The following is a 14,107-nucleotide window of genomic DNA, read 5'->3' on the forward strand; positions in this document are numbered from 1 at the left end:
TTAGGAAGTTTTGTGAAAACAAAACTTGCAAAACAGCTTTTTTTTCTCATCTCAGCTGCAATTTGTTTAACAGGTCTGATGTTTTTTATACCGTTAAAACTTGGTATCACACATACTGTATTTAATCATTATACAAATGAGAAACAATGCTGAGAACTTTAAGTGAGATAAACATTTTGAATTATTTATAACTGTTATAACTGTGAGTATAGGCACAAAATTGCCATCAAAAGCATATTTAAGGGTTTACTGGATCTGTAGCAACCAGTATAATGATAAAACTGCAAGCACTGGCTGCTAAGGAGAATAAACAGTGGAGTATACTTTGGTTTCTATAAAGTATATCCTTCAGTAATTTGTCCACATCAAGCACTAACAATGATGACCACTAAATGCCAACACCTGTTAAATATTCATAAACTTGACAATGACTGTGTCAATGCATCAATAAGTAGTAAAAGATAATTGTACAGATATTGTCCGCTAAATTTGGACAAGAAAAAGTTACATGCTTCAGGTAAATTTAGAAGACGCCACTGAAATATGTGGAAGGTCGTATTGATTGATTGTGATGTGTTTAGTCTTCAAATGTAGACATGGAAATAAACAACCTCTGAGATGGGTCCCAGTTTAAGTCTGTCTGACATGTCAGACTCCTCCTTTTTGCAGAAGTTTGCATTTCTTCATAATAGGTTGATGGTCAATGAGGCAAACATCATAAAAAGAAAAAGAAAGTTTAAAAAAGAAAAAGTTTTGACAATCTAGAAGCTAGAAAGGCCCCATAAATCTCACAAATCTAAAGGCTGAAACCTTGATGCTTTCAAAATGGACGTACCCAGAGAGGACTCCCAGCACTAGGTTCAGCACAAAGAAGGAGCCGATGATGATAAGAGGAATGAAGTAGAGCCAGTTCCAGTAGGGGCCCAAGGCATCGTCGGTCTGAAACACCAAAAAGAAGTTTTAAAGTCAGTGAATTCAAGACAGGCGGGAACAGACCTGACTCATGCTGCCACTGGGATACAAGACAGAAAGACACAGGTGTAGGTGTTTGGGCGGCTGATGTGGGTTCAAGTCTGTGTGCAGGCAGGGAACCGAGCACAGACATCATGCGTATTGATCGGCTCTCACAGAAGGAGCGTGGAGGGAGGAGGAACCGTTACTGTCTACTGATGCTGGTATAAAAACAGAGTATTGTATTTCTGCGTCACTTTATAGAAAGGGAACCTGAGAACGTTTATATCATGACTGTATATTATGTGTTGTATGTGTAACCAAATTAATGGCTCTCGAAAAGTACGGCTCGAGTGTTTGTGCATTTACTGCAGGTATGTACTTCAGTTTAAACTGACATTATTACTGTAAGTCTGCACAGTCAGCAGATCCTTTTCAATTTCACAGAAGCAGCAATGTCATCTTTTTCTTTCCTGTGTCCCTCCTCACTCAGCAGTGAAGCTCATTCAGTGTCACTTTTGACAGCATAACACAATCATTATAGCAAATTTTCTGCCTTCATTCATCTCAATAAAAACTGAGAGACCAGGCGTGTGACTGCAGATTACACCCTGGCACAGCAGTTTGTTTTATCTGTTGCTTAACTGAGATAATCAAAGAAGTTGGAAAAATACAAATATGGCCAAGCTGTTTATATATATAAATATATATATATGTATATTTTTTTCTTAATATGAAAACTGGCAGTCATGCAAATTTTAAGTTTGTTATTGTCCTTCACGCTGACTTTCAACAACAAACTGTAAAACAAAACTTTCACAACTAAAAACAAATACTTTCTGATATTCAGGGAAGGTGACTATTTAAGTCAAGTCTGATCTTATTGTTATTTCTGCATATGAAAATATCATACAGTATAAAGGAACAGACTTGTATTTTTTTGTGCAAAGGGAGGAAGGTCAAAAGTCATTCAGGAGAGGACTGTGTGGCTGTTCACACTGCCGAGGAACCTCACAGCTTGAGGAATGAAATAGTCTGGTAGAAGCAGCATGGATGCTCCGGTACCTCCTGCCAAAGAGGAGGAGGATGGAGTGAATGCAGCAAGAGTAGGTGATTATGTCCATTGCAATGTTGAGGGCCTTCCGGGTGCACCATGTGTCATAGATGTAATGGATGGAGTTCCTATTATCACCGTGTCTGTACTATCACTGGTCAGATGGGTGTGCGGTGGGCTCTGGTCTTTCTGTGGTTGATGATGGCCTCCTCAGTTTTCCTGATATTTAGGGAGAGGTTGTAGATTTTGCATCACGCTGCCAGTTGGTCCACCTCCACTCTGCACAGTGATTCAACACTTTTGCTGACGAGGCCCACCACTAAGGTCATCAGCGAACTTCATATTGAGGACAGAGGTGGATGATGCTGCATATATCTGCAGGGTGACCAGAAGTGGACTGCGCACACAGCCCTGTGGAGCGCCGGTGGCGAGAGTGATGGTCCTGGAGGAGATGCTGCTGATTTGGACTGACTGTGGTCTGAGAATTCCAGCACCCAGTTGCAAACTGGAGGGGACCCAGTGGTGGGGAGGCAGGACTTGAGAAACTGCATGAACAGCCTCTCAAAGTACTTCATGCTGATGCGAGTTGATACAATGGGACGGTAGCTGTCAAGGCAGAACATGGAGGACTTGTGTGGCACTGGCATGATGGTAGTAGACATTATACCTGTGTGGATAACTGCCTGGGACAGAGAGATGTTGAAGATGTCAGCATGGACACCTGCCAGCTACTCATCACAGTCCCTGAAGACTTGGTCTGGGATTCTGTCTGTTCCTAGAGAGGGTATTTATCTCGCACTGTCTGCAGTCGAAACTTGGACACCAATCAGAGGGGTAGTCTTAACTGCAGTCACATATTTCAGTCTCTTGAACCAAGTGTACAAGTCATTCAGTGCATGTGGGAGAGAGGCGTCGCCACAGCAGGTCTGATGTGGAGACCTGTAGTCTATGAGGGCCTGGATACATCCCTGCTGTCTGTGAAGTAGCTTCTGTCTTGCATCTTGTCTTTTTTACCTCCCTGGCACATGACACAGTGGTCCTTCCTGTTGTGAGGGCTGCCTTATCAGATTTGAATGCAGTAAATCAGCAGCACCTGAATTTCTGCTGTCAGCCATGACTTCATGTCGGCCCATGAGGAGATGGTTCTGGTAACTGTGATGTTATCTGTGCACTTATTGATGTAGGCTGTCACTGTCCCTGTGTACTCCTTCAGATCAGTCTGCTCACTCGGAGGTTGCCTCTTTGAACATGCCTCAAATCGATGCTCTCAAAGCAGTTCTGAAGAGCTGAGACAGACTTCTCTGGTCAGAGCTTGATGTGTCACTAACCTGCATTACATCAGTTCACATTATTAAAGTCCCAAGAAATTACAATGCAGAAAACATTTTAAACCAGACACTCACTAAGCCCAGCGCAGCATTTCATGCCTGTCATGTGGCTCTAAAGCAAAAATGGCATCATTGTTGGTTTTCAACATTTGAACATACTGTATGTCTCTGTGTGTTGCACCTTAATATACAATCTTCTTTTGTATGACTTTGGGGACTCTCAAAACCATTTCCTCTGACAGTATGGCCTGGCCTTTTCAGGCTTTTGGTGTTGAACTGAGTGTGTCAAAAAAACATTGTGTCAAACAATCCTTCCAGTCAGTCCCATTAAGTGGCATTCGTGGTTCAGCTTGTTATTATTCTGAGTCAGTTGTTGAGCAATCAGTTGTTGCTCAGTGATGTGGATCAGGAGTACTTTATGATATCAGTCAAGCGCTATGACAGAAATACCCACCCTTGGTGACAATATAAATAGTTGTCAATGAATAGACATGATTTGAGCAGACATATATGAAAATAAAAAGTGAAGTCTTCTGAAGCATTTGAGACGGGACTCAATGGAAAAAAATACTAGACGTGAGAGCTGGATTTTCAGCTGGCAATATTTCCAAGTGCTTATGGAGCTCACATTCATACATAACACAGGTTTGTAGAGTCATTGATTCTCGATGAAATTTCTCAGAGCAAGTTTATAGTTTTCTAAGATGGTATGAAAACGACAAGCTAAAAGCAAAACAAGAGTCAACATAGCACTTTGCAGTTACAACACCAAAATCACAACCTAGTAACATCCCTCCCTTTTCTCTCCTCCCACAGGCAGACTGCCTGAGAGAGATGAGGACATCGGGGTAAAGACATCCATTCGGCAACCACTAACACGCTGGAACCAGAGCTGCTTCTGTTCATTACGGCTAATGGAGTATAAATTGTAACAAAACACCTTTACGCCTGGATAATTTGCAGAGAAATAGAGAAATATTATGAGTGGCACATGTAAGTGTGGTGTGTGGGTAAGCTATCTTACATTGTAGAGTACAGTTGTCCATCCCTCCATGGTGATGCACTGGAAGACGGTGAGAAGAGCAAACAGGATGTTGTCAAACTGGGTGATGCCGTCGTTCGGGCCGATCCAGGTATCGCTGCAGGTGTATTTGACAGGACACTGACGCACACCACACGGGAACTCAGACTCAGACGAGTCCACCGTCTCGTTGGCTGAGCAGAAAGATGCAGAAATACAAAATGTTACATGTCATAAGACAGAGATCTTGACAGATCTTGTTCCTTAACATTAACAAGTTACTACATAATCACTGAAATTTGAAAGCTATCATATATTAAAAAACTTCCACACAGAATGTGAGAGGATCAAACTTTTGTTTTCGTGTCTCCTGGTCTGAAAATTAAACCACTCCAAGTACACAGCGAGCAATGATCTCTGAACAGTGACGGACAATACTTACTTCAGTCTGTCTGCGTTTTCTAACTGTCTATTCAGCTTAAGTGTGATGGGAGCAGCTTGGAGGTTAATGACAGCTATGAATGTACAATGAGCCATTGTAGTACGCCGCATTGTTGGTTTTAATTATACAGGACAACACTACCGGTTTGTTTTGATCAAGTCTCCAGGTGCAGCCCGACATGCCGTGTGTGTATGAACGCATGTGTGTATGCATTTGTGATTATGACAGAAGAGATACTACCTAAAGGTTGCGAGAGAGAGAGAGAGAGAGAGACACACACGCACGCACGCACGCACGCACGCACGCACGCACGCACGCACACACAGAGCACAACACAAAGCAAAAGGATGAGCTCAAGCATGACTCTTTGCTTTTAAGTTCTGTGAATCAGTTTGCTGTCAAAAATTGTTCTGAAGTGTCTCTTATCCGTTCATATTTGCGCATTATTTACAACAATCTGGGGTTGTATGTGTTTAATTCGTCCCATCAATGTGTGGCAGACGTGTTCAGATAATTTTCTGTTTTGCAGTGCAAACACAAATAGTGGCTTAAGAAATCACAATATAACAGTCATGACAGGATGTCTCAATTGGCTATTATCACAAGACGAGTTCGAATGTGTGCATATACGTGGGCTCTTTGTATGTGTGTGTGTGTATACAGTAGAATAACAGACGCATCACATGAATGGAGATCCAGACACAATTGCTATATTTACATCACTTTTTCTTCTTGTTTGTATATATAGATACATACTGTATATGCATCACTGTGCATACAGAGCGTCATGTGTGCAGTAGAGATGAACTGTGAGTGTGTCTGTACCCAGTATTCCAGGCTGTGGTTTGCAGCTGTAGTGCAGTTTGCCACTGTAAAACTCCAGGCCGATGATGGCAAACATGAGGATGGCAAAAAACAGCAGCAGGCCGATCTGCAGAAGAGGAACCATGGCCTTCATTATCGACTTCAGGACGATCTGCAGACCTGCAGGTAGAACACACCGTGAGCAGATTGCATGTGAAAACACACTGTGAATGTGTGATACATGTGTCATCTCAACCTCACTTCACAAAATCAGAAGTTCACTAGTTGCAGCTTCTCTTATATAAATATCTTAGAGATTTCTGAGTCTTTTATGAGTGTAAATGCTGATGAGCATTTAAAAAAAAAAAAAAAAAAAAAAAAAAGTTTTTACATTTTGAAGACCAAATAATATATAATTTAACTGAGAGAACAATTAACAGATTAATTAAAAATTTAAAATAAACAGTGGTTGTTGCCCTGCCTTTAGGATTAGACCATACATCATACTGATACTGGTCTGGAATCCAATACAGGACATCAATGATTAATAAATTAATTCAACCGGAGGTGCCCAAATGATTTCATATGAAAGGATAAAAATGAATGTGGATGGAGGGTCCCAGGCCAAAAAAGAGGTTTATATTATGTAAAATTAAATTTCATTAATGTGATATATTTTACCAAAAATGTACTAAAATTCGACATCTAAAACAGAATTTCAGAATAATTAAAACACTACTCCTTAATCTGCAAAATAGTAATCTTTTATTTGTTTGTAAAAATTATTGTAAAAAACAGTTGTCCTGTGCAGCTGCCTCGATCTTTCATCTTGACTGGCAGCTCAAGATCAGTGGCGTAGGACACATTAACAGCACATGAGCATCAGCAGGAGAAAGACAATACCATAACTCCTTGTAGATAAGACATACACCAATGTAATATAAAACCTAGTAGTACTGTGCTGTGCATTGCTGAAAACTCATTATGCACTTAGAAGCAACATAAAATGAACAGTTCATAGTCATTACACTTAGGATTTAACAGCACTTAAGAGTAAGGAAAATAAGCACGAGCTTGTCAAATGCTATGGTGGGCGAAAACATTAAAAAGCCTGCGGGCCCCAAACTGGGCTGCTCTGCTATATATAAATATGAGGTATTCTGTGTCATTCTCAAGTATCAACCTGTCCATACGTTTGGCTTTATTCCTTTGGACTGCTTCAACTAAAAACATAGCTCCACTAAAAAGTGTTGGTGGGAGAAACAGGCACACTGTGTCAGGAAAGACATCTGAATTCAACTTTTTTTTAAATTTTTTAAATACAATTGATTCCTTTGCTAAGTTTGTTTATGGACCACAAACCCCAAAACCTCTGTGGCAATATCTGCAAACATAGACAAATAAAAACCAAAGCAACTATCTTCATAGGCAGATTCCACGAGGTGTTTGCTTTTATACTCATTTGGTTAAACTTACCCTTTAATCCACTCGTGCCCTGTTTATAGTAATAGTTATTAATGACAGTGGAAAACAAGGAATGTAATATTTGTGATACTCACTGGGGATGCCTGAGACCAGTTTGAGGGGTCGGAGCACTCGCACGGCCCTCAGAGTCCTCAGGTCCACTGAGATGTTCATGTGTGCCCCTGCTGCAGCCAGGATCCTAAACAAGTAAACACATATAGTATGTAAACCCACACACACCAAAGACAGAGGGACAGAACAGGATCATCACAGTCTGCATACGAATGCCACAATTTCACTTTATAAGCTGTGCGAAGCCGTGTCAAAAAGGAGACCCACACACACACATGGGCCACCACACACGGTGTTTGGAGGACAGCTGCAGTGCTTAGATATCGAATGCAACGACGTGAAGGTCTCCAGCCAGCAACGAGCACAGAGAAAACAACAAGGATGTTTTGTGGGGCTGTTGGCTGTTTCCCTGCATGTGGGAGGATGGCTGTGACAACTGCTATTTAAGAGAAGAACAAAGAAAGCAGCACTGTCAAGGGAAGGTAGGACACCCTTAGGCTGGAGAGACACGAAGCTCACGGACAAACACATGTGTGGACAAACACACACACCGCAAACACATCAGCCCCGCATCTGCTACACAAAGCCAGAGTCCTTCAAAAGTTTTGTCTCCTCGACTCCTCCCACTCTCTGAATAAACCTCTGTGGCCTTCAGCCCTCAGAATGATGAGAGAGGAAAACAGTGTCTGGTGATCTTAGGCCCCTGCTTCCTCATTAGTCTGCCCTCCTGCATCGCTTTCCTCCACACCCTCATATCTTGCTCTTCATCCCTAAACCTCCCTCCTCCTCTCTCTTTCTCTCCTCCTCCACCTATTTTTCAACCCCCTTCCCAATTATACTTCAACTCTGATTCTTTCTTTGTTTTGTTTTTTCCACTGACCTGAACACATATTTATTCCCTTTTCACCTGGATGCCTACAGCAGGGATTTGAGGGTGTGTTTAAGCCAAGGAGAGAGTGGAGCAGCATTTTATTTCAAGACTTTGAAGTCAAGAGATTGACATGATTTAACTTCTCACAACTCCAAAACTTTAGTGTACACAGTGCTTAGAGTAAGTGCAGAATGTTAAATTTTCTCTTTGCATCCACTTTGATCAACAGACGAAGACACAGCCAAAGGCACCGGCATAAACAAAGAAGTATTTCTTAGGAAATTGACAGGTGCATTATGTAAAATGATTGTAACATGTGATTTATGCACACTAATGTTAAAGTACCATCCTCATGTACAGTAATTTGCTCTGCAGCGATTGCATACCTAATTATCACACAGCTAGAAACACAGCAACACGGGCCCAATTACATTTCAGTGACAGTGGTGAGAATTAGTCCTGTCTGTATTGTTAGCAGACAAAGAGTCATCTGATTTAATTATGGGGAGAAGGGAAAAAAAAAGGAGAGAGGGAGGGAGAGAGAGAGAGAGAAAGGATGAGGAGAGATGAAAGATTAAAATAGCTCACCATCATCCACACAGATATAGAAATAGAATTATTCTCATGAGTTTCACACCTCTAACTACGGTCTTGTGGATTTCAACCCTCTTCCTCTTTTCATCCCCATCAGCTCAGCAGGACTCTGCTTCGTCCTTTCTTTTGTCTGTTCTCCTTCCCTTCTTCCCTTCTTCCCTCCTTTCACTCCCTCTGCTGCATCCTGACACCTTGATCATTTCATCCCACTCTTCCTTCATCTCTCAATCTTTCTGCAAACCATTAGTCAGTCCTGGCTGCTCTTTGAGGAGACAAAGAGGTGAGGGGCTCTAAAAATGGCTTCCTCATTCACTCCATTGTTATTCAGTGGATATCCTGGGCCCAGTTTTCCAACAACAACCATTTAAGCTTGTTTTTTTCAAGAGCGAGGTGGTTTTGAAGTCTAACCACATCAACAAAACTCACCATTTTTGTGTTTGGAAAGCATGTCACTTTGAATTTTGTGTGAATTTGTATTAACTTCTTTAACTCAAGGTGTGAGACAATGCTTGCAGATAACATATGACAGCTAAAAAAGGATCATATTTACTGCTTTTTGCTAGTCTGTGGCTCTTTGGTGCATGTCCTGGGCTGGAGGTTAGCCACGCTAATGGTAGGCACGGTAACAGTAATGCAGTCGCAGCTATTGCTTAAATCTGCAAATGCAGATTAGAGATAAACCGCTTTGATTGGCTGGACGCAAATAATTCTGTAGGATAAAACAAGTGACAACCAACCATGACGTCACCCATTGGTTTGTGAACTGCTGTTATGAAGCCCCTAGTTCGGTATTTCGGCCGTCGCCATCATGCTATTTTATAGCCAGAAGTGACCATATTTAGACGAGCTGGGAGGAGAGAGCAGTGAATCTTACTCAATTGCTGGCATATTATCTAAATAACGATTTAAATGTTTTAAGATGGACCACGAGAACACTGATAAGAAGAAGTGACTTTAGGGAATGACACTATAAAGACTCGTGGAAAAAAAAAATAATTGACTTGAGAGAAATTAACCCTCATGTTGTCCTTGGGTCAAAATGACCCGCAGCTGTGTTCAACCAAGTTCTATTTTATTTTCATATTTTTTGGGATCATTGGTGACAAGGAGGCTGTGAGGGTTTCTTTAAAGAATGATCACCAATGATCCCAAAAAATATAAAAATATAGAAATAAAATAGAACTTGGTTGAACACAGCTGCGGGTCATTTTGACCCGAGGACAACGGGAGGGTTAAATGGGAGTCTATGGAGCCTGAGCCTTTTTGGAGCCAACCCCTAGTGGCCCTGAGTGGTATTGGACTTTAAGACACTTCCACATTGGCCTAACTTTTGAGACCTGAAACCAACATTGACTTTTATATTCAATCTATGGGATGACCAGGAATTATACAATTATTTTTTCTTTAAAAAGGACACAGGTCTGTATAATGTTGCAAAAAATGAATTTCAAATGTTGTTGGACTAAATATTTGCATGCTGTGTGTAAATTAAGTTAATTGAAATTAAGTACAATTATTAAGAGTTGTCTGTGGTCCTGAAGAGGATGATGAATTCATATTATAGTAAAATGGCTCATTTAACTGGCATGCCACAATGTATGGTATATCAAAAACAAAATGAAATACAAGGTTCAAATGAAAAAAAGAAAGACATAACAACAGCATTTTACCTCGCTTGAAAAAAATAATAAAACGTAAATTAGAGTGTGAGTTGCAAGGGTCTCAGCTCTCTCTTCTCTCAGTTGGTACAGTACTTAAATTTTTGGTCTCAATATACACAAAAATAAATAAAAATATTTACTTGCTTTACTGCCTAAAATCCTTTGAATTTTTTATTTGCCACTTGGTTCAAAGAGCCCTGATATTGGCTATGATGGGTGGGACTGGATATTTGCTATCAAAGGAAAAAACGGTTTCCATAGACAGCCAAGGATAAAAATGATAAATGTACAAACTGAATCTAGCAAACGGTAAAAAAAAAAAAAGCCTTCTTACAGATTAAATCCAAATGTCAGACTGTTTACTTCAAGTGCAAACCAAAAAAAAATTATATAAAGATGCTGCTGCAACGTCCAGTAACCTCCAAATCTCTCTGTCACAGTCTTGCACTGTTATGTCTCTGATGCAGACTACAACCGTCTGGACATTGGCACCCCCTTTATGATGGAGACAAGGAAGGTGAAGGTTGGCCACAGAAGTTGGCAGATTTAAATCAGTCAGGGGAAGCACAACACATGGCTGATTTGGCGCAAATAAATAATTTGGCAGACAATTTATTTCCTCCCTGCAGTTTTCTCTTCTCCATACTGCAGGAATATGTATTTATCCATTTAATGTTTGTATTTAGACTGCTTTATAATTCAATTAGACTCTTTCAGTGGTATCAAACACTATCTAACTCACAAGGAAGGTCAGTGGTCATGATTATAGTAAAGTCCAAAATAATATGAACAAAAAATTATAGACTGCTTCAGGTGTTTGAGTTTAAATTTTAACATTATAGATACAATCTTCAGATGAAGTCTTCTTCAGATCCTACATCTCTTCCAGTTTCTCTTGTTTCTCTCACAAAAGTAAACTAGATCGTCAATAAAATCAGGAGTTGGGGCCCTACAGGGATGAGATGTTTTTGGTGGTTCGATTGATTAAAACCCTGGCTGTCACTTTATGGACACCCGAACTGATGACACATATCTGACAGGTGCCTGTTGTTTCCACAAGTCAATAAAGTCACTTTTAGTCACCGGAAGCTGTCACACAAGAAAAACATCTTTGTCCACCCTGCTTGTATCTGCAGCCGATATTTGAGGCACACACTGTAGTGAACTGAGCTGATGCCCCGGTCAGAGTTGTCAGCCGTGATAAGTGAGTAACAATGACATACCCTGCAGAAACGACAGCTCCCTGCTGCGTGACAAATCTGTGGTGACAGCCGTCATGCCGTGATACCGATCACGTACTGACTTATGCTCCATGTCACTGTCATGCTGCTAACAAATATGATATGAGCGCACCTGACTATTGTAATGATAATAATTATACTGTGCTATTTACACCACTGGTTCTCAGCTCTGGAGTGACAATATCATTATGGTGACTCAAAACAGGAAATACATCATATTTCTGCAACATACATTTTTGTTGTCTTTTTAATTTTTGCCTTTGTCTTATGAAACAATATCAACCCTTCAGCCTCTTAACACTGTGAGAATGTAAAAAAAAATATGGTGGGGGAGGCACTAAAAAAAGCACTGCTTGAATTAAAGTAGTCAGGTTAAAAACCTGAAACTGATGGCAGACATTTTGACCTGTCGTTGCAGAAACGGTAAAGGTGCACTAATGATGGCTGCATACCCCTTAGGTGAAGTCCTGCTTCTGTGCATTTTGGTCCATTGTATGGTTAGTATGCCGAAAAAAAGATTCAGTATAACAGAAAGTGTGTGGAATGCAGTACGGATCGCGACAGATATGACCAAGAGGGTCAAAGGCGCATTTTTATGAAGAAGTAGTATGTCACAATTGTGTGCATGCAATATTGCATGCAACAGCACACACTTTGTAAGGGCAGCTGAAGTATGTACTGAAAGCAAAACAAAAAAGTATGCGATTCAGAATGCAACTATTTAGTGTCATCACTTTATTAGCAGGTTAATTGGAAACACCAGTCTGTGCAGGGCCCCAGGACGCTGCTCCTCTATCGGTAATGTTATTAGTTACATCTATGCTTTTCCTGTAATGTCAAAATATCTGTAGATGTCTTTATCTTAAGGTCAGTTGAAGGACATTGCAGAATTGTGGTGATTGTCCTTCTTCCCTGCCAAGTTGTGACAAAAAGGTCATATACCGTACAGTATATAGTGATGATGGTTTCCGTGTTTACACTCCAGCAGCATGGTGTGCAATAGATTGCATCAGGAGGAGTGAATCCAGCAGCAGTAAACATGATTAAACAGCATGAGATGGTAAATCCAAGCTGGAGAAAACTGAAAAACATGCACCTCGTTTCCTATGTGGTTCTATGAAGACAACGGTGGATATTAATTACTAAACATTAAACAAAGACGAAGGTAATGCAGGCTTTTCTTTTTTGGCATCTTGCTCTTTTAGGTGTTTTTCAATGTGATAGTGTATATAATACAATTACATGGTATTGAGGAACAAGGTATTGTCACAGTGATGTGTTGGCATGTTTTCTCACTGCTGATTGCACTGCTTAAAATGTTCTAACACAAGCTGTATATTCAGTTATTTATAAATCCTAAATAAATCCCCTTTTATTTGCCAGCACAGGCTCCCAGTAACTTCCAGCAGTGACTCAATTCCATTCAATGAAATACACGTTCAAATGAATTTCTTCTGCAACTTTTCTCTCTGACAATAACAGCAGAGACTAATACTGCCTATTTCTATTCATTACACCTTGACAGAATAGCTCAAGGATTCATTTAATTATTAAAAATAGATCAATTGTATTTTATAAATAATATATGTTTGTTGTAGTGTAGTAAATGTAACATCCATCTGCCAAGTCAAATATCTAAGTAAATATCTTCCTTCCGATGTGTCCCTGAGCAAAATAATAAATCCTGTCAAACCACAGAGTTGCTTTAATGTGAAAGCTGGAATTTTTTTCCTGAAAAGAAAAATTCTGAGCTGATTTAAGTTAATTTTTTCAGTGTTTATTTGGGCAAAAGAAGGAGTGAGTTTTTCACTCACAGAACAACACAGTCCTGTCTGGGGAGGGAATGAACAGTTGGACATATAGTCATCTTTAAGATAATACAAGTCCCAGTTTAGCATCTTGTCTGATTCTGCAGGACAATCAATTAAAATAGCTGCTGTAGTGGCCCACAGTATGGTGGGTGGTGATGTAGATCTCAGTCATGATGAACTCCGGGTTCAGACTGTGTTGGGAGTAACGTGGAGTGTCAACACGGACACATTCTCCTTTAAAGTTTCCATGGAGGAGAAACCAGCAACACGGTGGGGACTTCTCTCAACTGTCGCCTCTGTGTTTGATCCACTGGAGTTAGTGGCTCCCTTCCTCTTACAGGGAAAGAGAGTATTGCAGGAAATGTGCCAAAGGGGGATTGGGTGGGACGAACCACTGCCCAAAGAGCTGAGGCCACAATGGGAAAGCTGGCTGAATGATCTAGAGAATCTGCAAAAACTCCAGATTCCAAGGTGCTTTGTTCCTCAAGAACTAGTGAAGGTTCAGAGAATTGAACTGCACCACTTTTCGGAGCATCCTAAGCTGGATTCTGTCGCAAAGTGCTGGACGATTAGATGATGCTTCTTTGAGAACATTCCTTTATGAGGCAATGTCAATCGTAAACAGCCGCCCACTCACTACTAACAACCTAAATGATCCCAAGGCTCTAGCCACTTACCCCAAATCATATACTTACCATGTACTGTAAGCTTCTGTTCTGCTGCCTCCACCAGGACAGTTTGTGGCTGAAGATTTGTATGCCAAGAAAAGATGGCGCAGAGTACAATATCTGAC

At 40.6% G+C, this 14,107-nt stretch overlaps 1 protein-coding gene across 1 annotated transcript in view; it reads right to left on the reverse strand.

Annotated features, from left to right (window-relative positions):
- LOC138621195 (voltage-dependent R-type calcium channel subunit alpha-1E) overlaps positions 1 to 14,107 on the reverse strand; it is a 101,480-nt gene that overhangs the window by 31,479 nt on the left and 55,894 nt on the right. The window contains exons 6-9 of the mRNA XM_069699050.1: positions 7,160 to 7,263; positions 5,622 to 5,780; positions 4,358 to 4,548; positions 836 to 939 (exon numbers count right to left, since the gene is read on the reverse strand). Coding sequence (XP_069555151.1) covers positions 836 to 939; positions 4,358 to 4,548; positions 5,622 to 5,780; positions 7,160 to 7,263 — 558 coding nt within the window. The remainder of the gene's footprint in view (positions 1 to 835; positions 940 to 4,357; positions 4,549 to 5,621; positions 5,781 to 7,159; positions 7,264 to 14,107) is intronic.

The sequence above is a fragment of the Brachyistius frenatus genome, unplaced genomic scaffold (genome assembly GCF_029030835.1).
Source record: "Brachyistius frenatus isolate BFR_SWC_R1_liver_20210118 unplaced genomic scaffold, ASM2903083v1 Contig_29, whole genome shotgun sequence".
Lineage (NCBI taxonomy): Eukaryota > Metazoa > Chordata > Actinopteri > Embiotocidae > Brachyistius > Brachyistius frenatus.